Genomic DNA, 26,829 nt, shown 5'->3' with positions numbered 1-26,829 from the left:
ACTAAATGGGTCTTTGGCCTGATCCAGTAGCGCTCTCATTACGTTCTCATGATGTGGAACTGTATGAACTGACCTGGACCCTGAGATCATCATTTGATGCCCTTCTACATGTGCTCTTTCCACGAGAGGCCCAGAAGGCAGCAACGTGAGGAAAGGCCTTTTCTACAGGGGCTCCCTGTCACTGGAATGCTCTCCTTGAGGAGGCTTTGCTGGTGCTTTCATTACCTATCTTTTGGCGCCAGGCAAAAAACCTTCTCTATAAGCAGGCCTTGAACTGATTAAATAGTCTACGGCCTTTTAAATGTGTTTGCAGAAGGGGGGGGGGGTTATTGGTTCATTTTTGTTTGAGCGTATATTTTGTCTTCTCAGTTTGTGTTTTTATGTTGTGGACCACCCTGTGATCTTTGGATGAAGGGCAGTACAGTGGTACCTCAGGTTACATACCCTTCAGGTTACATACGCTTCAGGTTACAGACTCCGCTAACCCAGAAATAGTGCTTCAGGTTAAGAACTTTGCTTCAGGATGAGAACAGAAATCGTGCTCTGGCGGCGTGGCGGCAGCAGGAGGCCCCATTAGCTAAAGTGGTGCTTCAGGTTAAGAACAGTTTCAGGTTAAGAATGGACCTCCGGAACGAATTAAGTACTTAACCTGAGGTACCACTGTATATAAATTTAATGAATAACAATAAATAACTCTCAAAGGAGTTAGAAGCTCTGAGCAAAAGACTCAGTTAGTTTTGGGGAATATAGGAAATTCTGTTCTCAACATAAGAATTCAGCAATATTGGTGAGATCTAGAGCTCAGTTATGTTGCTGTTGTTGTTGTTTAGTCGTTTAGTCATGTCCAACTCTTTGTGACCCCCTGGACCAGAGCATGCCAGGCACTCCTGTCTTCCACTGCCTCCCGCAGTTTGGTCAAACTCATGCTGGTAGCTTCGAGAACACTGTCCAACCATCTCGTCCTCTGTCGCCCCCTTATCCTTGTGCCCTCCATCTTTCCCAACATCAGGGTCTTTTCCAGGGAGTCTTCTCTTCTCTTGAGGTGGCCAAAGTATTGGAGCCTCAGCTTCAGGATCTGCCCTCCCAGGGCTGATTTCCTTAAGAATGGATAGGTTTGATCTTCTTGCAGTCCATGGGACTCTCAAGAGTCTCCTCCAGCACCAGAATTCAAAAGCATCAATTCTTCGGAAATCAGCCTTTATATTTCTTTTTAAAAGCCCAATTGCAATTTGAAATCTCCTTAAGGGGATTGTTGGAATTCACCCAAGTTTACCTGTTGTTCTGACCAGAATGCTGGCAATTGTGCAAGCCAAGGCTATTTTTCTCCCTTCCACGCAAGCAGAGTAAACACTTCAAAAGTACATTTAGTGCCGACAAGAAATGCCAGACTGACAGCCGAGGAGACTGACGACGTCTGTTGCACCATGTGATAGATGCCTCTCTGAGAGAGGCGTTCCAACATTCCTTTGCCAACATGACTCAGTTGTGATTTACAGAAAGCCTTTCTGTGACGGAGGAAGGGAGTTGGCCCTCTGTGAGGTTTGCTTCAAGAACTCTGCTCCTATTCCAAACTGCACAGCAAAATTCAATGCCCCAAGATGGATTCTAAATTAGTCCTTGTGGTGCACAGAATAGGGATGTGGGGGAGAATTTGATTCATTTTGCTTTTAAAGATGAGCTTACATAATTCACACTTCCTGAAACAACAAGCAAATTGAAAAACAAGACATCCTTCAAAACTGGCATGTGTCCGTATTTTGCAATGCAGTTCCCCAGCTAAAAATGCATATACTAAGGTACAGTTTGCATATGTATGCATGTATCAGTGAAAATATGACAGAAAAGGATTTTATTAGGGAAATCGTTTTGCAAAAAAATGTGTACAATAGGCAAAATTGTGTATAAGAATGTGCCTGCTAGGAGAAATTTGCAGACAAAAATGCTGATAATTTCTCAAGAGAACTTTCTTTATTAATTGCAAACTAATGTGGAGAACTCAGCTTAAGATTGGAAAAAATGAGGAAATGAGAGAAACCAAAACTGAATCTAAATACAGCAGCTTCCTCTTGCAATGGACTCCAACACCCTTCTTTATATCAATGCTCAGATGTGGGAAATGCACTTCCAAAAACCAATTTATCTTTTTCAAAAGCAGCATAAACTGAAAACAAGACAAGGAGAGATGCTATAAAGGAGAAATCTGATGGAATAAAACAGGTGAGTATCATATAATGTGGCAAGCAGCGTTGTTGAGACTGTGTCTCCAGGGACTCCAGTTCTCCCAAGTTGCCAGATTATGGTACCATTTAACAGTTATTATATAATTGTTCCTCTGGAGGGAAGAGCAGAGGATTCCTTGCATTCACCGAGAGCTGGTAACAGTTGGATTCTGCTGCAGATTTCTCGTATCACCCGGGCACTGTAAAACAGCAAACAGGAATCTGTCCCCCTCCAGATGTTGTTGGAATCCAACTCCCATCATCCCTAAGTGCAGATGTTAAGAATACATCATTCCCCATTCCACCCTGTAGTCATCACATGGAGCACCACTTCCGTTCCACTGCAATTCCACCCCCAAAGTAAGTTATTTATCTCCCTGTCTGCTGCGGTGAAATTAAGTTATGCAAATTACACTATCATTATGTTATCCCACCCCATTGATTTAAAGGCAAATGAAACACACCGCAAAAAATTTTTTTTGGGGGGGAGAGTTATCAATTACATATCATTTTCAGACTGAAAGTATCAACAGTGATTATTATTCATATCTGCTGCATTGATTGCCATTCCAGACATCAATTTTTGCTCCCATTTCCATTTCTCTGGCATTCCTAGTCCCAGCCACCATGACCAATGGTGGCCAGTGGAGTGTAGACACACTGGAGTGGCCAGTGTGGTGTAGTGGTTAAGAGTGGTAGTCTCATAATGTGGTGAACCGGGTTCGTGTCCCCGCTCCTCCACATGCAGCTGCTGGGTGACCTTGGGCCAGTCACACTTCTTTGAAGTCTCTCAGCCCCACTCACCTCACAGAGTGTCTGTTGTGGGGGAGGAAGGGAAAGGAGAATGTTAGCCGCTTTGAGACTCCTTAAAGGGAGTGAAAGGCTGGATATCAAATCCAAACTCTTCTTCTTCTTCAATGGTGAGGGATGATGGCAGGAGTTGACCAAGAGTATCTGGAGGACCACAGCTTCCCTATCCATCCTCTGCTGTGTAGATACTGTAAGCTTTCTTGTGCAATGTTGACATTATTAGTGCTAGATGCATGATCTCTGCTATCTCAAATTGTGTGTTTTTTTCTTAATCCTGCTCAGTTGCTATTCTTGGCTGGGGAGGGCATGGCGCTATGCTTGGCTTGGCGGCTCACCATGAGTTGTACACCTTTTCATAGCATCTCCTTTTGGGGTAAAGAAACCATGCATCGTATCATGCAGATATTTTTTGCTGACTGGTAAAATGCTCAGAGCATGATAATCTCAAGAGTATACATTTCCTGTCCCCAACGTTATTACTATTGTTCTTGTTGCCTGACAGCAACTATCTCCCGCTATGGTTACATTTCCAATTCTATTAGAAGCCAACATCCTGCTTGTTTGTGGACATCATCATAAAATTCATTATGCACAGAGAGATGATTATGCTACAGTACAATACATGATTCATTTTTGCGAGCTTTTGCTATCAGAGGTGTTGGGGGTGGTGGGGTGGAATGCAATTGCGCTGCCAAGGAATAAAGACATACATCTTGCCCGCAGATTAATGGATATATATTGAACACTAAAATTGGATGTAGACTGATGAAAGGATTGACTTGCATTTAATCACCTAGTGCCTTAGCAGCGAGCTCTTTTAGTAATTAAAGTGCTCTGTTTTCCCCTCTAAAGTGTTACACATTTCAACTCTAGAACAAAAAGCCATTAAAAAAGACATCCCCCCCCCCCAAAAAAAAACCCTTCAGTGTCAAGGATATTTTTGAATTTTTTTACTAGTATGATCTTTTTCTCCCTTACTTCAGCATTTCTTCCATATTTGAGCCAAACAGGAACCTTCAAATCCACTTTAACTGATATACGGGGGAAAAGCCATAACCATTTTGCCTTGCATTCAGAATGTCCAAGACCCAATCCTGCTTTGCTTTAAATTTACAAGATCCTCTTTAGGGTTCAGGAGATCCTGGACTGGGACACCGGAATGCCTCTGTAGACAACCAAAGTCCAAAACAACCTTCCTCGATCTGTTGCTTTCCAGTTGTTTTGGACTACAATTCCTATTCTCCATGACCACTGGCCAGGCTCTCTCTCTGGCTGATGGCAGTTGTAGTCTGAAAGATGTGGAGAGCATGGCTTGACTAGATCAAGGATGGAGAGCCTCAGGCATGTGGGCCAAATTTAAACCTCTTTACCTGGCCTACTGGACTCTTCTCATGCCACAACCTCTCTCCCCATACAATGCCCCTCACCGATCCTGGTTCAGAACCTCTTTGAGTATTTTTGCTTGGTTAGAATCCATCCCTGAACTCTGATAATGACTCTCACTAGCCTGGATGAAGGATAGAGAAGGTGTGAATCTGTGTAGAAACTATCCTACCATGCAAAGGTACAATTTGGATTAGTTGTTCCACCTGCCACTGAAAGGAAGGTGTCCCTCAAGCTGGAAAAGTTCCCCCAGGACTGGGCTTGACAGACCAATGATCTAACATGATATAAGGCAGCTTTCTTGGTTCGTAAATGCAATGGCAATTCTCTCAGGCCTTTGTGGGTTTTTTTTCATTCTATAGATAGTTTATTTGGTCACTCTCCTAGGGCTCTGGAGGACCCCATTCTGGTCCTGCTTGTGGTCTTCTAATGGGCATCTTATCAGCCACTCTGAGATGGGCCATTTGCCTGATTCAGCCAGCTCATCTTATGTATATTATTATGCTCTGAAGTACAATATTCAAAACAAATTTAAATCAGTTCTATGATTCTATGATTGCTGGAACCTCCCACTCTTTCTCTCAGTTGCCTCTGCTTTACATTTTTCTCCCCTCCATACTCTGCTACCTCTTTTTATGTTTACAAATATACACACCAAATTTGTCAATTATTTTGAGTGGCATAAGAATAAGTTGGAGGGAATGAAGACCTGGCATAAGCAGGCAAATCAATTAATTGATCTCTGCTAAATCTGGATAATTCAGTTTCCAAGTTTATTAAAGAATGTCAGAAACTTAAAACTAATTTTGGTAGAGACTCAGCTGTCTACACTGATTAAATCATAGGTGATGGGGGTGAATTTCAATGAGGAGAAGAAATCTTCAAATGTGCATTTCTTTCAAAAATTGCATTATATATGCTTGACCTTTAGGTCTCAGTATATCTCCACACACACACACACACACACACACACACACACTTACTTACTTACTTACTTACTTTCAAAAAGACAATATATTTCAAACATGCCACTCCTAATTTTCCAGTGTCTGCTTTTGATTGTTGTAAACACTGATTGAGTATGCAAATTATTTCATGCATTTTTCTCCCTGAATGTCCTCTAAACAGGACAGGGTCATAAACAAGGGGTGATTCCTATTTCAGCCTTTGAAATATTGTATTGCAGTAATTGCATAAGGCTGCAATGCTATATATACACTAGGGATAAGCTTAAATCTGTCAATTTTAGTTTTTTTGAGTTTCTCATTTTCCCCAGTCTTAAATTCAGTTCTCCACATTTCCACCTCAGTTTGTGATTTTATTTCATTTAACAAATCCTCATGAACATTCAAAAGCATTTTCCTAATATATACATATCTATTTGCATGCAATTCTTTCTGATAGGCACATTTTTGCAAAATTTCCTCTTATATAATGCCTTTTGTGTGTTATTTTCACTATTATTTGCATTTAAACACATGCTTTACCCCAGTATATGCATTTGTATACAGTCACTTTAGCACCACAAAATTCAGACAAGTCTCCTAGGAAGAGGATTCCACAGGTGAGGTGCCACTACTGAAAAGGTCCACTCATCATCTGGTGCCTTCCAGATATTTTGGACTACAATTCCATCATCTGCCAGGATGGTCAATGGTCAGAGATGATGGTAGTTGTAGTCCAAAATATCTAGAGGACACCAGGCTGGCAAAGGATGAGCTAATTCAACTTTTCCCATAGTCAGCCAGAAGTCCACAACTCAGGCATGAGCATGATGCCCATGGCTTGTTTCTCTGAAGCAACTGGTAAGAAGAGGGACTTTCCCTCATAACGTGGACATCTGATTAACTTCAAAGCACCTGCAACTTTCTTATGCATGGATACAGAAATCGATTGACTCACCCTCTCTGGAAGAGATCCACATTATGGAATTTGTGCAGCTCCACAGAAAAGTCGACAGTTCCCTGGACCTCCGACATGATGTTTTCAGGTCATCACCTAAAGAGCAGGTGAGAAAGGAAGGAGTTGGTTGAGCAGATGAGGAAAGATGGAGATGCATAGCAGAAATTTATCAAAAGCCTATGTGGTCCCAGTGGTGATTGTGCTGGTGTTAGATCTGGAAAGCCTCTAAACCAGTCTTTCCCAGACTTGAGTCTCCAGCTGTTGCTGGACATTGCCTAGCTGTGAGTCATGAAGGCCGCTCCCTGCAAGGCCCTTTCCACCTGGACTAGGGGGTGGGGCCCAGACTCACCAGCCCTACTGAAGAGGCTCCAGGTGAGACCAGAGGGACATCACTATGCCTGACAACAAACCCTACTGGATTGTTTTGCCCCATCTTTTTGTGCCTGCCAAAGAGCCATGTCATGCTTATGATACTATTTTATTCTCTTATTAATTATGCTGTTTTAAATGTGCATTTTATATTTGACTTCACCTAGCAATGGTGTTGTTGTTTTTAAAATGTTTAAGATTTTTTTTTCCTGTTAACTTTGCTTGTGTTAAGTATGTATTCTGTAGTCGGCCTCCTTAGTAATGTTTTATTTTGAAATCTTTAAGATAATATTTTACTTTTCTGTAAATAATGTTGCATTGACTGTATACTCTATATTTGACTTTCTTCAGATTGTTTTATTGATGTTTTATTGATGTTTTGATATACTGTAAACTGCTCTGAGATTTTTCTTAGAAATATAAAGCAGTATAGAAATTAAATAAATAATAATAATAATGACTCTCATCATCCCTAGCTAGCAGGGCCAGTGGTCAGGGATTATAGTCCAAAAACATCTGGAGGCCAAAGTTTGGGAAACACGGCTCTAAACTATAAGCTCTAGTCCTTGCCTGACCCTGGTAGGGAAACCACATGTCATCCAGCATACAATTTGCTGACAGCAGCCAGACACCACCTCTGGAAGCTCATTAGCAGAACTTGAAGGTATCCTCTGTCTCTTGCTGCTCATCCCAGGTCCTCACACTTCTAACATTTGATTAGCAGAAAAATCACACAGCCAGTGATGTAGCATCGGTTGCTGGTACCCGTGGCGGTGCCCAGGTGACTGGGGATTGGCTGCCGAGACCATATAACACCAGTCCTGAAAGACCTACATTGGCTCCCATAATAACACGGTCCTGAAAGACCTACATTGGCTCCCATAATAACACCGGTCCTGAAAGAACTACATTGGTTCCCTGCACAATTCAAAGTGTTGGTGTTGACCTTTAAAGCCCTAAACGGCCTGGGCCCAGTATACCAGAAGGAGCGTCTCCAGCCCCATCGTTCTGCCTGGACACTGAGGTCCAGTGCCGAGGGCCTTCTGGTGGTTCCCTCACTGCGAGAAGCTAAGCTACAGGGAACCAGGCAGAGGGCCTTCTCAGCAGTGGCACCCGCCCTGTGGAACGCCCTCCCATCAGATGTCAAAGAGATAAACAACTACCTGACATTTAGAAGACATCTGAAGGAAGCCCTGTTCAGGGAAGTTTTAATGTATTTTTAATCTTTGTTGGAAGCCACCCAGAGTGGCTGGGGAAACCCAGCCAGATGGGCGGGGTACAAATAATAAATTACTGCTACTACTTAATGTGCACCCCGGGGTAGGGGGTGCATGGAGGGCACAGGGGAAACCAGCCCAGCTCTCACCATGGGAGCATTCCCACCCCCACAGGAGCAAAGTGGGGCTGTTATGAGCCACCTGTTTGCCTGTGGCCCTTGGTGAGCAGAGAGGAGCATTGGGCCAGGCCAGGCCATGCTGAGGGTGCCTGGATTGTGCCCCTTCAAAAATTGTGTGCCCAGGGCCATTGCCCCCCTGGCACCCTCCACGCTGTGCCCTGCACACAGCCACCCTTGCCAGGTCCATGCCCTTTTCTGTTTTCTATGCATGAAATCCCCTACCAGAATGGTCACTCTTGCCTCTCTTCCTTCAAGTCCCTCCTCAAAGCCCACCTTTTCCAGTTTAGCTTCAAGACGGGGAACCTTAGGCCTAGAATCATAGAATCATAGAATCATAGAGTTGGAAGAGACCACAAGGGCCATCGGGTCCAACCCCCTGCCAAGCAGGAAACACCATCAGAGCACTCCTGACATATGGTTGTCAAGCCTCTGCTTAAAGACCTCCAAAGAAGGAGACTCCACCACACTCCTTGGCAGCAAATTCCACTATCGAACAGCTCTTACTGTCAGGAAGTTCTTCCTAATGTTTAGGTGGAATCTTTTTTCTTGTAGTTTGGAACCATTGCTCCATGTCCGCTTCTCTGGAGCAGCAGAAAACAACCTTTCTGCCTCCTCTATGTGACATCCTTTTATATATTTGAACATGGCTATCATATCACCCCTTAACCTCCTCTTCTCCAGGCTAAACATGCCCAGCTCCCTTAGCCGTTCCTCATAAGGCATCGTTTCTAGGCCTTTGACCATTTTGGTTGCCCTCCTCTGGACACGTTCCAGTTTGTCAGTGTCCTTCTTGAACTGTGGTGCCCAGAACTGGACTCCAGGTGAGGTCTGACCAGAGCAGAATACAGTGGCACATTTGGCCTGCGGGCCAAATGTGGTCCTACAGGGCTCTCCACCTGGTCCTTAAGTTCACTCTCAAACCACTCTCTCGCTCCTCAGGCCAAACCCCCGCCTTAGCTTCACATCCCTCCTTAAGTCGTTTTGCCTGTCTGTGGATGTGTCCTTGAACTCTGGTGGTGCTTCTTGCTTGCTTGCTTGGATAGAAGATAGAGAAACATGTGTTGAGCCTATCCTACTACATGAAGGTAAAAATTTAAATTCATCCTTCCCCTTTGGCCTCTAGCCTTGCCCTGCACTGGTATTTAGACCTTGGAAGGTTTTCCAGAATGGAATTCAGCCCCTTGTGCTAAGAAAGGTCCTCCATCATTGGTGTGTCCTTTGGCCTCCCCCACTGATCCTCATTTCCAGATGTCACAGAGCTTTAAATACACACATAATGGCATCTGCCCACCTCTTTTCACGTCTCCCTACCCTGTTACCACTCCTTCCCTATTGTCAGGGAACTGACATCAGAGCGAGAGGCGGAGGCAGGGCTCCAGAGCGATGCCGGAGAGGGGACCAGCAGGGGGGAAAGGAATTCAGCGTAACCCCAATAGAGAAGATGTGATGGCCTGGGATTCCGATTCAGAGGATGAACCAGAGGAATCCCAGCCTGCACAGGAGTCCCCGCCTCCAGGGCCGGCTGAACTGGGGCAAGGCCTAGATGCTGAAGAGCCTGCACCTGTGGCAGAGCACCAGGAGCTGGCCCCAGGTGAAACCCTTCAGGCCCCAGAGGGGCTTGAGGACTCAGTGGCTACAGGTGAGCCTCCTCCAGGGCCCAGTAACCCTTCGGCCTCTCCTGATCTGCAGAGGCTTAGGGCAGAGAGGCGAAGGGAACTGGTTGCTCCCAGGAGGAGTGCTCGCCTTAAGGCCAGAGGAGGCGGGGCTCCTGGGGGCCGGGACCGCCCCTGGCCTTAGAAGAGGATAAAAGCCCAGTCAGCCCGGTCCCAGGTTGCGGGAGCAACGTCGTTGTTGGCTTTGGACCTTCCTGTGTTCTTGATCCCTGCTTGGCCTCCTGTTCCTGACCATCCGGTGCTCCTGTTCCCTGCTCGGCCTCCTGTTGCTGACCATCCGGTGTTCCTGTACCCTGCTCGGCCTCCTGTTCCAGCGTTCCTGTTCCCCGCCCGGCTCTCCGCCTCGGACCTCGCCCCTCTTCGTGTGGACTCAGACTACGCTCAAGGTACCTTTCCCCCGGGTCCAGCACAGTTTGCTCCCGCCACACCCGCACTCCCCCTTCGTTGGGGTGCGTTCGGGAAGAGCCAGAGGCCATGGCTGACCAGGTGGCTGCGCTGGTGGCTTTGGCCCAGAAGAACCAGGCCTTGATTCACACCGTGCAGCAACTCAGCGACGCGGTTACGGCACTTCAGCAGCGCTTGGAAGCCCTACCGGCTCCTGGGGCCGACGCCCCGGCTCCTGGCAAGTACCCAGTGGCTTTGCCCGAGAAATTTGATGGAGCCCCGGCCAGCTTTCCCATGTTCCTCGCCCAAGCCAAGCTGTATATTCAGGGGCGAGCCCGGAACTTCCCTGACGACCGCACCAAGGTGCACTTTTTGATTAGTTTGTTAAAGGACCAGGCGGCCAAGTGGGCGTTGCCGCTACTCAGGCAAGACTCCCCCTTGCTGGCAGACTATACGGGGTTTTGCAATCTTTTGGAGGCCGCGTTCGGCAACCCCCAGAAAGGGAGTCAAGCCAACCGGGCGATTCGGCAGTTGAAACAGGGCGAGTCCACGGTGGCCGCATATACCACGGAGTTTCGGCTGTTGGCACAGGACTTGACCTGGAACGACTCGGCATTGCGGGACCAGTATCTCGAAGGGCTTTCGGACGAGATACTGGACCAGCTGGCCACAATGGAACGCCCCACCATGCTAGACACTCTCATTCAACGGAGTCTACAGATAGACGACCGGCTGGAGGATCGTCGCCAGGCCCGGGGCCGACGACACCTCCAGTTCTCGGCACCAGTTTCTTCCAGCAGCCCCACGGTCACAACTGAGTTATCGGAGGAGCCTATGCAGCTCGGGGCAGTGCGGCCACGCCTTTCCCCCGCAGAGAAGGTGCGGCGTCGGGAGGGGAATCTATGTCTCTACTGTGGCGGAAGTGGACACTACGCTCGGTCCTGCCCTGAGAAACGCCAGCCGCAGGGAAACCGCCAACCCCCAGTAGCTGATGGCCCTAGCTACCGGGGGTCCCAAACAGCGCAGAATGGGCCCGCACCAATGGACTTGCAACATCTTATGGTTCCGGTACGTTTATACCCTCCAGGTGGGCCCTGGATTCTTACCCATGCTTTGGTGGATTCAGGAGCAACCCGTTCTTATATGGACGCTGCTTTTGCTGCCCATCATCAGGTGCCACTTCGGAACAAGCCAGAACCGGTCCAGGTGGAAGCAATTGACGGACGGCTTCTACGTTCAGGAGCCGTTACTCAGGAGACCCAGCCCCTGGTCCTGTGTCTCCAGCAGCACCGGGAGTTGCGAACTTTGGACATTGCCTCTATGCCCCGGTTCCCCCTCGTGCTCGGGATGGACTGGCTGGAAGCTCACAACGTTCAGATTGACTGGGTCAAACGGACTGTGCACTTCCCAGACCCATGTTCCCATGCTCAATCCGAGACGCTGGCGGCCGCGCCCACGGAGGAGGCAGCACCCACGCTCCCAGCCGTGTACCAGGACTACCAGGACGTGTTCGAGGAACGGGGGGCAGACCAGCTGCCGCCGCATCGGCCTTTTGACTGCGGCATAGACCTCCAGCCCGGAGCGCCCTTACCAGTGAGTCGCTTATATTCTCTAACAGAGCCAGAGCGCGAGGCTTTGCAGGACTTCTTGCGCAAGAACCTGGAGCGTGGGTTCATTAGGCCTTCCACCTCGCCTACCGCGGCACCAGTGCTCTTTGTTAAGAAGAAATGTGGGGAACTTCGCCCTTGCCATGATTACCGAGCCCTGAACAAAATTACCATCCCAGACCGGTACCCCTTGCCCCTTATCTCGGAGTTGCTGGAGCGGGTGCAAGGGGCACAGGTGTTCACCAAGCTGGACCTCCGGGGGGCCTACAACTTGATTCGGATCCGAGCCGGGGATGAGTGGAAGACAGCATTTGGGACCCGGTACGGGCAGTTCGAATACTTGGTTATGCCTTTCGGTTTGTGCAACGCGCCTGCTGTGTTCCAACGCTACATCAACCACGTGTTCCAGGACTTGTTAGACAAGTACGTGGTGGTGTACTTGGATGACATACTGGTTTACTCCCGTGACCCGGCTCGCCATGAGGGACATGTCCGGACCGTGCTGCAGCGCTTGCGTGAGCACCGTTTGTACGCAAAGCTCAGCAAGTGCGAGTTCCATCAGCGGACTGTGGACTTCCTTGGACACCGGCTCTCTCCAGATGGGGTGCAGATGGACCCTGGGAAGGTGGCAGCGGTTCGAGAATGGGCGGCACCCCGGAACCGCAAGGACCTACAGCGTTTCCTGGGGTTCGCCAACTACTACCGGACCTTCATCGCAGATTATGCTCATCGCACCACCCCGTTGACCCGGCTACTGCGCCCAAAGACGCCGTTTTCCTGGGACAAGGAGGCAGAGGAGGCGTTTCAGGGGTTGAAGGCCTGTTTCCAGAGGGCGCCAATCTTACAACATCCTGACCCCTCTCGACCCTTTGTGGTGGAGACCGACGCCTCCAGTACGGCTCTCGGTGCCGTCTTGTCTCAACAGAATGGACCTGAAGCGCCACTCTTACCCTGTGCCTTCTATTCCCGCCAGCTCCTACCAGCGGAGCGTAACTATACTGTGTGGGAGCGGGAACTACTGGCCATCAAGGTGGCCTTTGAGGTCTGGCGCCACCATCTTGAGGGGGCACGACATCCGGTGGAGGTGAGAACCGACCACCGGAACCTGGAGTACCTCCAGACCACCCGCAAGCTGAACCAAAGACAGATCCGGTGGGCGTTGTTCTTTTCCCGGTTCCAGTTCCGGATCCGCTACATCCCTAGCTCTCAGAACCAGAAGGCGGATGCCCTGTCCCGGAAACCTGAAGACAACTCAGACACGGTACAGCAAGCAGAACCCACCACGATCCTACCTCCAGCTGCATTCCTGGCCACCCAGGAGGCGGAGCCACTGCAGGCTCGGGTGCGGAAACAGCAGCGGGTCGACGCTTGGGCCCAGGAACGACTCCAGGAGCTGGCTGAAGGGTCCAGCCCACAGTATCCGGGGCTGGTCCTGCATCAGGGCCTTCTGCTGCACCACGGTCGTCTGTACATCCCGCCAGGGCCACTGCGGCTGGAGGTTCTCCGGATGGCCCATGATGCCCCAGCAGCGGGGCACTTTGGACGGTATCGGACCACCCATCTGGTCAGTCGTGAGTTTTGGTGGCCCCGCCTGAAGGCTGACGTGGCTCGATACGTTGCTGGTTGTGATGTCTGCCGGCGCGCCAAGGGCCCTACCGGGCGACCCCCCGGCCTACTTCAGCCATTGCCAGTTCCACCGCGCCCTTGGCACACGGTTTCGTTGGACTTTGTAGTGGACTTACCCCCGTCTCGTGGTTGTACCTGCCTCCTAGTTTTCTCCGACCATTTCACCAAGATGGTGCACTGCGCCCCCTGCCCATCTGTACCCACAGCCAAGGAAACCGCTCAGCTGTACCTTCAGCATGTCTTCCGCCTGCATGGCCTACCTGAGCGCGTGGTGTCCGACAGGGGCGTTCAGTTTACATCCCGGTTCTGGTGAGCATTACACCAGACCCTCGGGACAGAGGTCTGCCTCTCGTCAGCCTACCACCCACAGACCGATGGCCAGACGGAACGGGCGAACGCGGTGCTGGAGCAGTACCTCCGGTGTTACTGCAGCTACCAGCAGGATGACTGGGTCGACCACCTGGCATTGGCGGAGTTCGCCTACAACAACGCGGTGAATGCGTCCACCCAGCAGACCCCGTTCCAGGCCAGTTACGGTTATCATCCACGGCTGTTTCCAGATGTGCTGCCGGCATCCGCGGTCCCGGCGGTGACGGAGTGGCTTCAAGAGCTCCAGTCCCAGCAACAGCTTTTGGTGGAGCAACTGCACCAGGCCAAGGAAGCGTACAAAGCCCAGGCCGACCGCCACCGCCAGGTGGGGCCGGAACTTCGCGTCGGTGACCTGGTTTGGCTCTCCACTCGCCACCTCCACCCTTCTCGACCTTCGCGGAAGTTGGACGCCCGATTCACCGGCCCGTTCCCTATAGTGGACCAAGTCTCTCCTGTGGCATTCCGTCTCCGGTTACCCGCAACCCTGAAGGTTCACCCGGTCTTCGACAGGTCCCTTCTGAGTCCAGTGGCCCCACCCGACGAGTTCCACCCGAACCGTCCCCGACCGCAGCCAGTGTTGGTTCAGGGAGAGCCTGAGTACGAGGTGGAACGCATCCTGGACTCCCGATACCGCAGGGGAAAGCTGCAGTATCTCATTGACTGGAAGGGGTACGGACCGGAGGACCGTTCCTGGGAACCAGCGGCCAACGTCCACGCACCTGCCTGCCTCCGAGAGTTCCATGCGACGTACCCCGGCAAGCCGGGTCCGGACCCTCGGTTGAGGGGGGGGCCTGGGAGGGGGGATGGTGTGATGGCCTGGGATTCCGATTCAGAGGATGAACCAGAGGAATCCCAGCCTGCACAGGAGTCCCCGCCTCCAGGGCCGGCTGAACTGGGGCAAGGCCTAGATGCTGAAGAGCCTGCACCTGTGGCAGAGCACCAGGAGCTGGCCCCAGGTGAAACCCTTCAGGCCCCAGAGGGGCTTGAGGACTCAGTGGCTACAGGTGAGCCTCCTCCAGGGCCCAGTAACCCTTCGGCCTCTCCTGATCTGCAGAGGCTTAGGGCAGAGAGGCGAAGGGAACTGGTTGCTCCCAGGAGGAGTGCTCGCCTTAAGGCCAGAGGAGGCGGGGCTCCTGGGGGCCGGGACCGCCCCTGGCCTTAGAAGAGGATAAAAGCCCAGTCAGCCCGGTCCCAGGTTGCGGGAGCAACGTCGTTGTTGGCTTTGGACCTTCCTGTGTTCTTGATCCCTGCTTGGCCTCCTGTTCCTGACCATCCGGTGCTCCTGTTCCCTGCTCGGCCTCCTGTTGCTGACCATCCGGTGTTCCTGTACCCTGCTCGGCCTCCTGTTCCAGCGTTCCTGTTCCCCGCCCGGCTCTCCGCCTCGGACCTCGCCCCTCTTCGTGTGGACTCAGACTACGCTCAAGGTACCTTTCCCCCGGGTCCAGCACAGTAGAGAGGGAGATGGAGGAATTGGAGACAGGGCTCCAAGACCCTTCACCCGAAACTAGTGGAGAGAGCGCTGGCATGCCCCTGCCTTCCCCTTACTTGCGCAGACGCGTTCCGCTCAGGGAACATAGGAGGAGACTTGGCGTCAAACAGCCCACTGACGGATTCTGCAAGTGACTAACAGGTCACGGAGGGCGAGCTGTGAGCCTAACCATGGTTTATTTATTTATTGCCAAAGCTGATAAATTCTGTATAAAAATGGGCTTTACAGCCAGGAAAAGCCTGCTGAAGATCGATCAGATCACCTGATTGAATATTGAATGCGTCTCCTTCACATATTATGCAGCTTTGCATTTCATGGGCATGGGGTGAGTAATTGGAAAACTTACCGGCCTTGTGCAAAGGTTCAGCTGAGTGGTGATCTGATCCACCTAAACTGTAATCTAACATGGCAAATCTGCGACTCACCTGGTGTGGCCTTGTGGCCCCCTGTGCATCTGACCTATGCTTGAAGACCCATGCTTTAAAACGTCAATAGAATTGTAGAGTTAGAAGGGACCACAAGAGTATCTAGTCCAACCCTCTGCCATGCGAGAACCACAGCTCAAGAATACCTGACCTTTGTTTGAATGCCTCTAATGATAAGTATTGGGGACGCGGGAGGCACTGTGGGTTAAACCACAGAGCCTAGGACTTGCCGATCAGAAGGTTGGCGGTTCGAATCCCCGCAATGGGGTGAGCTCCCGTTGCTCAGTCCCGTTCCTGCCAACCTAGCAGTTTGAAAGCACGTCAAAGTGCAAGTAGATAATAGGTACCACTCCAGTGGGAAGGTAAACGGTGTTTCTGTGCGTTGCTCTGGTTTGCCAGAAGCGGCTTGGTCATGTTGGCCACATGACCCGGAAGCTGTACGCCAGCTCCCTCAGCCAATAAAGCGAGATGAGCGCTGCAACCCCAGAGTCGGCCATGACTGGACCTAATCATCAGAGGTCCCTTTACCTTTACCTAATGATAAGTATTAAACCCCTAAAAATCACACCAAAAGGGATAGATACATGGTAGATGCCCTGTGTGTGTGGTTTGGCCCAGTCACCAAGCATTAATGATATCAAATGTGCAAGCCTTGCAAATTTCACCAACACATGACAAGAACCAGAGAACGAAACGAGAAACACACAGTATCGTTTGCATTAAGAACACCACCATACATTACAAGCGACAAAGAGCAAACCTGTTACCCACCTGACTGCTGATCAATCTTCCCAGTGCTATTCTTCAGCAAAAAAATATAACCCAGCCTCACTATTTTGGTTACACTTGCCTGCTTCTGTTACCAAATCCTTTCCCAAATAAGCATCATCATCAGGGGCAATGCCGCAGCAAAACAAAACACTCCATGGAACGAGACCATGGCTCAAAAACAGGAGAGCGAGAGAAAGAATTTGCTGTCTTGCTTAGAAAATGTGCAAGGCTTCATAATATATTTGTCAGGCACTGTGTTGCATTAGGTTTCCAGCTATAAAGCTGGGATTTGTTTGCCGGTGGAAAAACAATAATAGAACCTTTAGAAAGAAAGAAGAAAAGCCGTCCCCCTCTCCGTTCTGCTTATGAAATATTGTCCCACAGAACGGAATATTTCTCACTCTTTCTCCCTCGCTCTCCCGCTAGCACAAAAATCAATGAAGTCAGATTCGGAGAGGACCAAAATAATGATATGCTGCTTCAGAAATAAAGGGCAACTGTGAGTCATGAGCAAAGACATGCTCGCTTACAATAAAGTGTTTGAAAAAGTGAGCGGAGCAGAGAGATAAGGCATGTTATTTATTTATTTCGTACACACACACACAGTTCTCAAACATGAACTTCCACAGCCCAGCAGCTTGGGCTTTTCACTTTCTGCAAGTTATTTGTGGCTCATAGGTAAAGGGACCCCTGACAATTAAGTCCAGTCACAAATGACTCTAGGGTTGCGGCGCTCATCTTGCTTTGAAAGCCGAGGGAGCCGGAGTTTGTCTGCTTCCGCAGACAGTTTTCCCGGGTCTTGTGGCCAGCATTACTAAGCCGCTTCGGGCAAAACCAGAGCAGCACACGGAAATGCTGTTTACCTTCCCACCAGAGTGATACCTATTTATCTGCTTGCACTGCATGCTTTTGAACTGCTAGGTTGGCAGGATCTGGGACAGAGCAACGGGAGCTCACCCTGTCACAGGGATTCGAACCGCCAACCTTTCAATCGGCAAGCCCAAGCGGCACAGTGGTTTAACTCACAGCACCACCCACGTCCCTTGTGGCTCATAGCTGCTGATAAATCCAAAGTAGAATATCCATGGTCAATGGCAATATACCATCAGATGCTAAATATTGGAGGGAATGGGCTGCTGCTTTTTTGCACTGCTCCAGCATTTCTCCAATGAAAACAGGGATGTCATATGTAATGGTTATAAGGGGTTGCTCGTGCGTAAGTTACCGCCACTCCTGGCCCAGGTTGCCTGGTTTAACCTGTCCTGGCTGACAGCCCTTCACTCCGTGGCTGTTCAGTCGCTAGCAGAATCCGTCAGTGGGCGTTTTTTGAACCTCTTCCAGCAAAGAAGTTGTTTGACGCCCAGTCTCCTCCTACTCTCCCTGCGCGGAAGTCTTCTGCGCAGGGAGGGAGTGGGCAGAGGAGTGCCTGTGCTCTCCTCACTGTTTTCGGGCGAAGAGTCTTGGAGACCCCTCTCCGAATCCCCCATCTGCCCCCCTTCTCTACTGGTGTTGCGCTGATTCCCTTCCCCAGCCGATGAGCTCCCTCTCTCCTTGCTGGCCCCCTCTTCAGCATCGCTTGGGAGCCTTACCTCCACCTCTGACTCTGATGTCAGTTCCCTGACATCATATTTAGTAATAATAATAATAATAATAATAATAATAATAATAATAATAATAATATAATACCCCACCCATCTGAATGGGTTGCTCCAGTCACTCTGGGCAGATTTCAGCACATATAAAAACATAATAAAACATTAAACATTAAAAAAGCATCCCTATACAGGGCTTCCTTCAGATGTCTTCTAAAGGTTGCATAGTTAGTGACCTCCTTGGCTCAGGGGGGTCACATGACTCTGTACCCTCCAACATTTCTCTGATGAAAATAGGGACACCCTAAGGGGTGCGGGTGACACTGTGGTCTAAACCGCTGAGCCTTGGGCTTGCTGATCAAAAGGTCGGCAGTTTGAATCCCCACAACGAGGTGCGCTTCTGTTGCTGGGTCCCAGCTCCTGCCAACCTAGCAGTTTGAAAGCACGCCTAAAAGTGCAAGTAGATAAATAGGTAATGCTCTGGTGGGAAGTTAAATTGTGTTTCTGTGTGCTGCTCTGGTGTTGGTGTTCCATTGCACCAGAAGCGGCTTAGTCATGCTGGCCACATGACCCAGAAAACTGTCCACGGAACGGACAAACACTGGCTCCTTTGGTCTGTAAAGCAAGATGAGCGCCGACTGGACTTAACTATCAGGGGTCTCTTTACTTTTACCTTTAAGGAAAAGCAAGACATTCCAGGATCAATTCAGAAACTGGGACAGCTTCTATAAATCCGGGACTGTCACTGGGAAATGGGGACACCTGGAAGGTCTGATATCTGCATCCAATGAAGTCACTGTGTTCTGCATAATAGTCAAGCTGGTCCACACCTGCAGCTCCATGGCAGAGGAAAGGTGGAGCATGAAAGTGTGCAATAAATCCAATAAATCCAATAAACAACCTTTACATGTTGCCTTTGCAAGCTAACTGACTGCTGATTTGGGTCTCACCCTGCCAAGACCAGAATCCAATTTTCATTGAAAGAAATGCAAAGCCACAGCTGGATGTAAGCAATTTACCACTTTTATTGCTCATAAGATGCTGTGGAACCTGGCTGATCCCTGTGCTGGTGGCTTATTTTTAGCCCAAGCAATCACCGAGGTTAGCAAACATTTATTTCACCCTATTGTTGAGCTGCTCATTTTCTGTTCTCCATCGGAAGAAGGCAAGGCCTGCATGACATGAGTAATTTCTTTAACTCCCAGCTATGATTAATGTTTCCCCAGGTTCCAGAATACTGCAAGGCTTGCCACAGCTGAGAGATCTTGAATAGGGAGATCAAAAATGCTAAGGGCTTTAGACAATTCCTCTTTCCCCAGTTTGGGCACTGTTGGCGGTGTAGACGGTGAACTGCCACCAAAGAGATCCTAGGTTCTTGTGGATAGTGGCAGAGTTCGTGACCAGCCAAAACTATACTGTGCTTCTGTCATGACACCAAGCTGGGAGGGGTAGCTAATGTCACAGAAGACAGAATCAGAATTCAAAATGACCTTAACCTAACAAAATGAATTTCAACAGGGACAAATGTAAGGATTTATACTTAAGCAGGAAGAACCAGATGCACAAATATAGGATGGGGGACACCTGGCTTCCTAGCAGTACATGTGAAAAGGATCTAGGGATCTTGGTGGACCACAAGCTTTACATGAGTCAACAGTGTGATGAAGAAGCAAAAGAAGCTAATGCTGTTCTAGGCTGCATCAACACAAGTCTAGTGTCCAGATCAAGGGAAGCAATGGTACCACTCTTTTCTGCCTTGGTGAGACTACATCTGGAATACTGTGTCCAACTCTGGGAACCTCAGTTTAAGAAGGATATTGACAAGCTGGAATGTATGCAGAGGAGGGCAACCAAGATGATCAAGGGACTGGAAACTAAGTCTTAAGAGATGTGCTTGAAGGAGCTGTGTATGTTTAGCCTGGAAAAGAGGAGACTGAGAGGAGATATGATAGCTATCTTAAAGGCTGTCACATGGAAGAGGGAACATACTTGTTTTCTCCTGCTCTGGAAGGTAGAACTGGAACCAATGGCTTTAAGATTCTATATCAACACAAGAGGGAACTCCTTGTAAGATCCTTCTCTGATATTGCCGAAGGTGATCTGGAGTACTGTGTCCAGTTCTGGGCACCACAGTTCAAGAAGGACACTGACAAACTGGAACGTGTCCAGAGGAGGGCAACCAAAATGGTCAAAGGCCTGGAAACGATGCCTTATGAAGAACGACTAAGGGAGCTGGGCATGTTTAGCCTGGAGAAGAGGAGGTTAAGGGGTGATATGATAGCCATGTTCAAATATATAAAAGGATGTCACATAGAGGAGGGAGAAAGGTTGTTTTCTGCTGCTCCAGAGAAGCGGACATGGAGCAATGGTTCCAAACTACAAGAAAGAAGATTCCACCTAAACATTAGGAAGAACTTCCTGACAGTAAGAGCTGTTTGACAGTGGAATTTGCTGCCAAGGAGTGTGGTGGAGTCTCCTTCTTTGGAGGTCTTTAAGCAGAGGCTTGACAACCATATGTCAGGAGTGCTCTGATGGTGTTTCCTGCTTGGCAGGGGGTTGGACTCGATGGCCCTTGTGGTCTCTTCCAACTCTATGATTCTATGATTCTATGATTCTATGATTCTATGATCTATTCAGTACAGTAACATTCTACTAACGAGGATGCAGTCCACACTCTTATTTATTTAGTACATTTATATACCACCTTTTATTTTCTCAAGGAGCTCAAGGTGGTGTACATGGTTCTACCCCTCTCCATTTCATCCTCACAGCAACCCTAGGCTGACAGATGACGACTGGCGCAAGGTCACCCAATGAGCTTCACGGCTGAGTGGGGATTCGAACCCTGGTCTCCAAGGTCATGAGGGTTCAATGCTCCAACCATTACGCCATGTGTGGGTAGGGACTGTCTTGTTTTGATTATCTGCAAGTTGCTCTGGCAGCATTTAGGGCTGAAGATTGAGGTACAAATGCTCTAAATTACAAACAACCAAACAAGAACAGAGCAGGAAGAGCAAACAGTCAATTGCGCATTGTAAATTTCCGGGGGGATATTTACAGAGACCTTTTACAGGTGGCATAGGAAGCAGAGACAGAGACAGGGATGCAGGTGGCGCTGTGGGTTAAACCACAGAGCCTAGGACTTGCCAATCAGAAGGTTGGCGGTTCGAATCCCTGCGACGGGGTGAGCTCCTGTTGCTCAATCCCTGCTCCTGCCAACCTAGCAGTTCAAAAGCACGTGAAAGTGCAAATAGATAAGTAAATGGTGTTTCCGTGCGCTGCTCTGGTTTGCCAGAAGCAGCTTAGTCATGCTGCCCACATGACCCGGAAGCTGTACGCCGGCTCCCTCGGCCTATAGAGTGAGATGAGCGCCGCAACCCCAGAGCCGGTCATGACTGGACCTAATGGTCAGTGGTCCCTTTACCTTTACCTTATTTACAGAGGCCTTTTACAGGTGGCATAGGAAGCAGAGACAGACAAACTTTCAGCCAGTGACATTAGCTGTGGGTGGCTGTTTCTTTCTATAGCCTATCCCGTTTCCCCTAATATAGTCCATTTTTAAATGTTATTTTCATGAGTATATGCATTCCTATATACATTTTATTCTAATATATGCAGTTCTTGGTATGCATTATTTGTCTGCAGAACTGCATCACAAAATTCATTTCGAAGGATGGCTGCCTTCCTGTTCTCATACCGTTTTGGAAATTGCAAACCAGGTAGGTGCGCCTTTATGGGCAAAATGAAATCAACTTCCCCCCATCCCTGGAGCTGGTAATAATAGCTGCACTCCCAACAGCAGTCAACCTCCCTTTCCCCTTCGTTAAATTTTGCAGTTTCCCCTGCTTCACCAAGACAGGTAGCAAAACATTATTTCGGCATGTTTCATTTTGTCTGCTGTGCCATCTGTTTGGGGGGGGGAGGAGTTAGGAATAGTTTCAGGTAAAAGCACACTGGGGACTTGGTTATGGAGAAAATTAAATTGTGTTAGCTGGAAGAGGTCCCAGGCTCTAGAGCTGGGATGTGCTATGACTTAAATGCACCAGGGTCTCTTTTCATTTCCATAGTGCAATGATTAGGAGGCCTAGGGCAGGTGAGTTATCATGTGCTCTCTAGGGCTGTATTCACATAGCATTTATTCAATTCCACTGGCATCCCCATAACTGTTAATTTCCACATTATATTTGAGCTTTCACACAACGTAAACACCACTTCTGAAACTATAGTGGAACATAATGCATATTAAGCACTCATTTCTGTATTATTTGCAAAGAGCTGTTTCCTGGAAGCAAATAACATGGAAATGAGCACTAAACTTGTGCTATAAAGGTAAAAGGTATAAGACCTATAAAGGTAAAAGGTAAAAGACAGTTAAGGCCAATCAAAGGCGACTATGGGGTTGCGGCACACATCTCGCTTCAGACCGAGGGAGCTGACATTTGTCCGAAACAGCTTTCCGGGTCATGTGGCCAGCAGGACTAGATCACTTTTGGCACAATAGAACACTGTGATGGAAATCAGAGCGCACGGAAATGCTGTTTACCTTCCCACCACAGCAGTACCTATTTATCTACTTGCACTGGTGTGCTTTCTAATTGCTAGGTTGGCAGGAGCAGGGACTGAGCAATGGGAGCTCATTCCATCACAGGGATTCAAACCACCAGCCTTCTGATCAGCAAGCCCAAGAGCCTCAGTGGTTTAGACCACAGGGCCACCTGTGCTATAGAGTTGGAAGGCACCCCACAGTAATCTAGTCCAACCTCCTGCAATGCAGCGACCACAGCTAAAGAATCTCTGGCAGATGGATTTTAAACCTCTGTTTAAAATTATCCAAGGAAGTTCCAGAAGTTGCTTTGACATCACGCGAAAGCTCAAATATAATGTGGAATTTAATAGTTGGGAAGAAGCCATGAAAACAGACTAAACTAAAGTCAAACTTATGGAATACGCAGAAATGGCAAAACTCACGGGAATACTCAGAGACAATGACAATAAAAACTTTTTAAAAGACTGGGAACCATACATGCTGAATTTACAGAAATACTGGAAGGAAATGGACTTACTAGCAAGGTTCGAGTAAAAACATACAACTAAGAAAACAAGTGTAAAGGTTAAGAGATAACAATATGGAAATTAATGAAATGTAAGATGTAATTTGAAGAAAATCTGGTTTAAGAATGATACGAATATAAGAGCACTTAACTAAAAGACGAAAAGTAAGATAGAAAAAGTAAGCAGAAGTAGCAAATTGTTAGGGACGTGGGTGGGACTGTGGGTTAAACCACAGAGCCTAGGACTTGCCGATCAGAAGGTCGGTGGTTCGAATCCCCACCACGGGGCGAGCTTCCATTGCTCGGTCCCAGCTCCTGCCACCGGTCCCTTCTCCTTCTCCACCCCCAGTTCTAAAGGCATGGGCTGGCACACATCTGTGTCTCAAGTAGGGCATAGAATGAATGTTTGGTGTAAGGAGAGGATATGTCACAGAAGTAAAGCCATAAGAAATACAAATGCTGTGGAATAAGCAGCGGGTGGCACTGTGGGTTAAACCACTGAGCCTAGGACTTGCCGATCAGAAGGACGGCGGTTCGAATCCCCGTGATGGGGTGAGCTCCTGTTGCTTAGTCCCTGCTCCTGCCAATCTAGCAGTTCGAAAGCATGTCAAAGTGCAAGTAGACAAATAGGTACCGCTCCGGCAAGAAGGTAAACGGCGTTTCCGTGCGCTGCTCTGGTTCGCCAGAAGCAGCTTAGTTATGCTGGCCACATGACCTGGAAGCTGTACGCCGGCTCCCTCGGCCAATAAAACGAGATGAGCACTGCAACCCCAGAGTCGGCCACAACTGGACCTAATGGTCAGGGTTCTCTTTACCTTTACCTAGCAAATTGTTAAAGAACCAGAAGGGAAAGTTGAGGGAGGTTACGTGGTGGTGGTGGGGAGTTTTGTTTTGTTTTTTTAAAAAATATGATAAATGTGTTGAAGATTAAATTGTAAAATCAAATAAAAATTGTATAAAGAAAACAGACTAAACTTCTCCTTGAATTCTAGGTGTTTTGGAGCTCTAACCAGAAGTGTGGACTCACAAATAGACAGAAGCTCTCCATGACATAACAAAAGGACAGGAAGCGATGGAGAAGTGAACCCAAGTCATTTAGCAAAGCAGGGGAGGCTCCAAACTTGAAAGTGAATTGACCGCTACAAAGAGCAGAACATTCCAACTTCCCAGCTGTAAGCACAAATGAAATGTTTCCCATGTAAGCAATCAATTTGCTTCGTGCGCCACATCAGTAGACTGAAACAAACATGGACACCAGCAACCCTGGGAGGGAGGGATTTCCACAAGAATATCTATTTGCAGCAAAGCACAAAACCCATCATGAGGAACAGCATCTCTCTTGTGGTGCCAGAAGTGACTCGAGCTTCTCGAGATAACAGCATTTTCTTATACATGGGCAAGTCAGATGCCCCCTGCATTGGACTAGATGAGCCTTGGGTCCCTTCTATGATTCTATGAAAATACAAAGAATGGGATTAGAATTTGTTTCTAATGCACTTTTTGAAAGAAGTGCCAGCACCAAGGGTTGGCAACATTAAGCACCTGTTGAGGACTGAATCCTCAGGGACCAGGACTAATCTCTGTGGAGCCTCCTTACTCTCCTGATCCTCTCCTCTGAGAGCCAGTGTGGTGTAGTGATTAAGAGTGGTAGACTCATAATCTGATGAACCGGGTTCGATTCCCCGCTCCTCCACCTGCAGCTGCTGGGTGACCTTGGGCTAGTCACACTTCTCTGAAGTCTCTCAGCCCCACTCACCTCGCAGAGTGTTTGTTGTGGGGGAGGAAGGGAAAGGAGAATGTTAGCTGCTTTGAGACTCCTTTGGGTAGTGATAAAGCGGGGTATCAAATCCAAACTCTTCTTCTTCTTCTCTTCCTTGTGACTGCTACCCGTGTGATCATCCTCTCCAAGTGAGCAACCAGGCAGAGGAGCAAGGAGAAAGAGCAGGAACATGATCTGCACACCCTGTCTCTCTATGGACATAAGAAGAACCCTTCTGGATCTAGGAGAAGTCCCAATTAGTCCAAAATACTGTTCTCAGAGTGCTCAGTCAGATGCCTCTGGGATTCCTAGTGAATAGCGTATAGTTGCATCAAAGTAGGATTCTCAGCACCTAAATATAGAAGCCTGTTGCCTCTGGCAGTAAAACAGAGGCATCATAGCTAGTAGCTGCTCATTTCACTGAACATCTTAGCTCCGATTTCAGTGGGGCACTGCCTGCAGAACATTCGGGAGCCTCAGAGAAGGGGCACATTCGGTCAGATCTCCTTCTCTGAATGTTCCTTCCCCACTCTGTAACACGAGAGAATCCTGTGGTCTCTGGAACAACTTCCCAGGCAAAGTAGGACCGCAGCCTTAGACTTGCACTATCAGAGGTAATGAATAAATTGAAAGGCGACCATCTTTCAGAATTCCCACTTCTCGTTGGTGGAAGAAGATTGGAAGAAATTTAAAGTTTATCTACAGAAACATTGTAAAATTAAGGAATGTTAGAAGGATGTTGGAATGAAGTAATGTGGTTTTAGCAGAAATGATATAAAGGATTAGGTAAAAATGGATTGTTAATTGGTGAAAGAACAGAATGTAAAATTATAGTATATTAAGATAAATCATTAGGATAGAAATAAAGATGGAAAGGATTTGCTGAAATATCTAATTGAATTAGAATACAAAAAAGGGAGGTGTGAGGAGGTCAAGGAAATAAGCAAAGGAAAGAAAGTTATGTAAAGGATTGATTTGTGTGGTTTTTTTTAATTATCTGCATCTTTTTTTCTGTTTTTTTCCCTTTGTTCTTGTATTGTTCTGTATTTTTATTTTTATTTTTCTGTTTAAATATGTTCTTTATTTTTTTCTTTTTGTAACCTTTAAAATCTCAATAAAAATCTATTGGGGGAAAAAAACAGAATTCCCACTTCTCCATATGTAACAATGCACTTCTCCAGCTGAGAACTGTATATAAAAATGCATATCCCAGGCATTAAAAATTTGTATGTTACTGAAAATAGCATATTAGAATAAATCCCTTTGAAAAATATTTTGGGCACATTAGGCAAATTGAATAAGAAATTAGGAGAAATCCACACTAGAATGCTGGTGAATTTTCTTTTGGAAAATCACAAAATAATAATCACGAAAGGGTGTGTAAATGTGGAGAATATAACTTTGGACTGGACAAATGAGAGATTGCTAGAAACAGATATTGACAGCTTCACCCATCCTCACACAGGACATCATAATTCAGAGGAAGATACAAGAGTATGAAGGACACATCAAGGAAGAAAACTGCTTTCAGCCTCTCATGCCTCATGTCTGAACATCTTGTAGAATATTCACAATAAACACACGAGACATAACCGGCTGTGTTCTTAGATAAATAAGGTATACTATTCATTGTATCCAATTGTAAATTTCAACAGAAGTAACTCATAAAGTTCAACAAATGAACAAAGCAGAAGACCCAGTGGATCAGATCATTCTCTAGTCAGTTCATGCATAAGGTCAATCCATGTAATGGTGTTTATTCCACCTGTCTGTTCATAAAGTCCAAACAATCCACATGAAAAGTTGTTACAGTTCCACAAAATCCTTTCACAAAGTCTAGACAAGAATTTCATGTGGATTGTTTGGACTTATTGAGGATGCTTCATGTGACCATAGGTTTGTTTGCTGTTGTCATCTTGTAGAATAGGCATGGGGAACCGGTGGCCCTTCAGCTATCTCCCATCAGTTCCAGCCAGTATGACCAATAATCCGGAATACTGGGAG

General features: G+C 47.9%; 1 protein-coding gene and 2 long non-coding RNA genes across 5 annotated transcripts in view; 2 read left to right on the top strand and 1 right to left on the bottom strand.

The window, feature by feature from the left end:
- Window positions 1-2,859, top strand: part of LOC309349074 — a 323,506-nt gene extending 320,647 nt beyond the window's left edge. The window contains exons 2-5 of one of the 2 annotated variants that reach the window (XR_014159667.1): window positions 1,580-1,796; window positions 2,156-2,217; window positions 2,456-2,579; window positions 2,836-2,859. This is a non-coding gene — a long non-coding RNA (uncharacterized lncRNA). Of the gene's footprint in view, window positions 1-1,579; window positions 1,797-2,155; window positions 2,218-2,398; window positions 2,580-2,835 lie in introns of both variants that reach the window. The other variant, XR_014159668.1, reaches the window with a different exon arrangement.
- Window positions 1-26,829, bottom strand: part of FAM135B (family with sequence similarity 135 member B) — a 163,462-nt gene that overhangs the window by 94,079 nt on the left and 42,554 nt on the right. The window contains exon 2 of the mRNA XM_081873988.1: window positions 6,315-6,410. Within this exon, the coding sequence (XP_081730114.1) occupies window positions 6,315-6,391 (77 nt within the window). The 5' untranslated portion in view covers window positions 6,392-6,410. The remainder of the gene's footprint in view (window positions 1-6,314; window positions 6,411-26,829) is intronic.
- On the top strand, window positions 3,116-25,481 carry LOC309349060. 2 transcript variants are annotated; one of them, XR_014159647.1, is made up of 4 exons: window positions 3,116-3,219; window positions 6,299-6,421; window positions 21,661-21,734; window positions 24,059-25,481. It is a non-coding gene; the product is annotated as an uncharacterized lncRNA (long non-coding RNA). The 2 variants fall into 2 exon arrangements; XR_014159648.1 differs by lacking the exon at window positions 3,116-3,219 and adding an exon at window positions 5,828-6,217.

Source organism: Podarcis erhardii (assembly GCF_964252035.2).
Source record: "Podarcis erhardii genome assembly, chromosome: 8".
Taxonomy (NCBI): domain Eukaryota; kingdom Metazoa; phylum Chordata; class Lepidosauria; order Squamata; family Lacertidae; genus Podarcis; species Podarcis erhardii.
The sequence above is the reverse complement of the archived record's forward strand: the minus strand, read 5'-3'. Positions and strand labels throughout refer to the sequence as shown.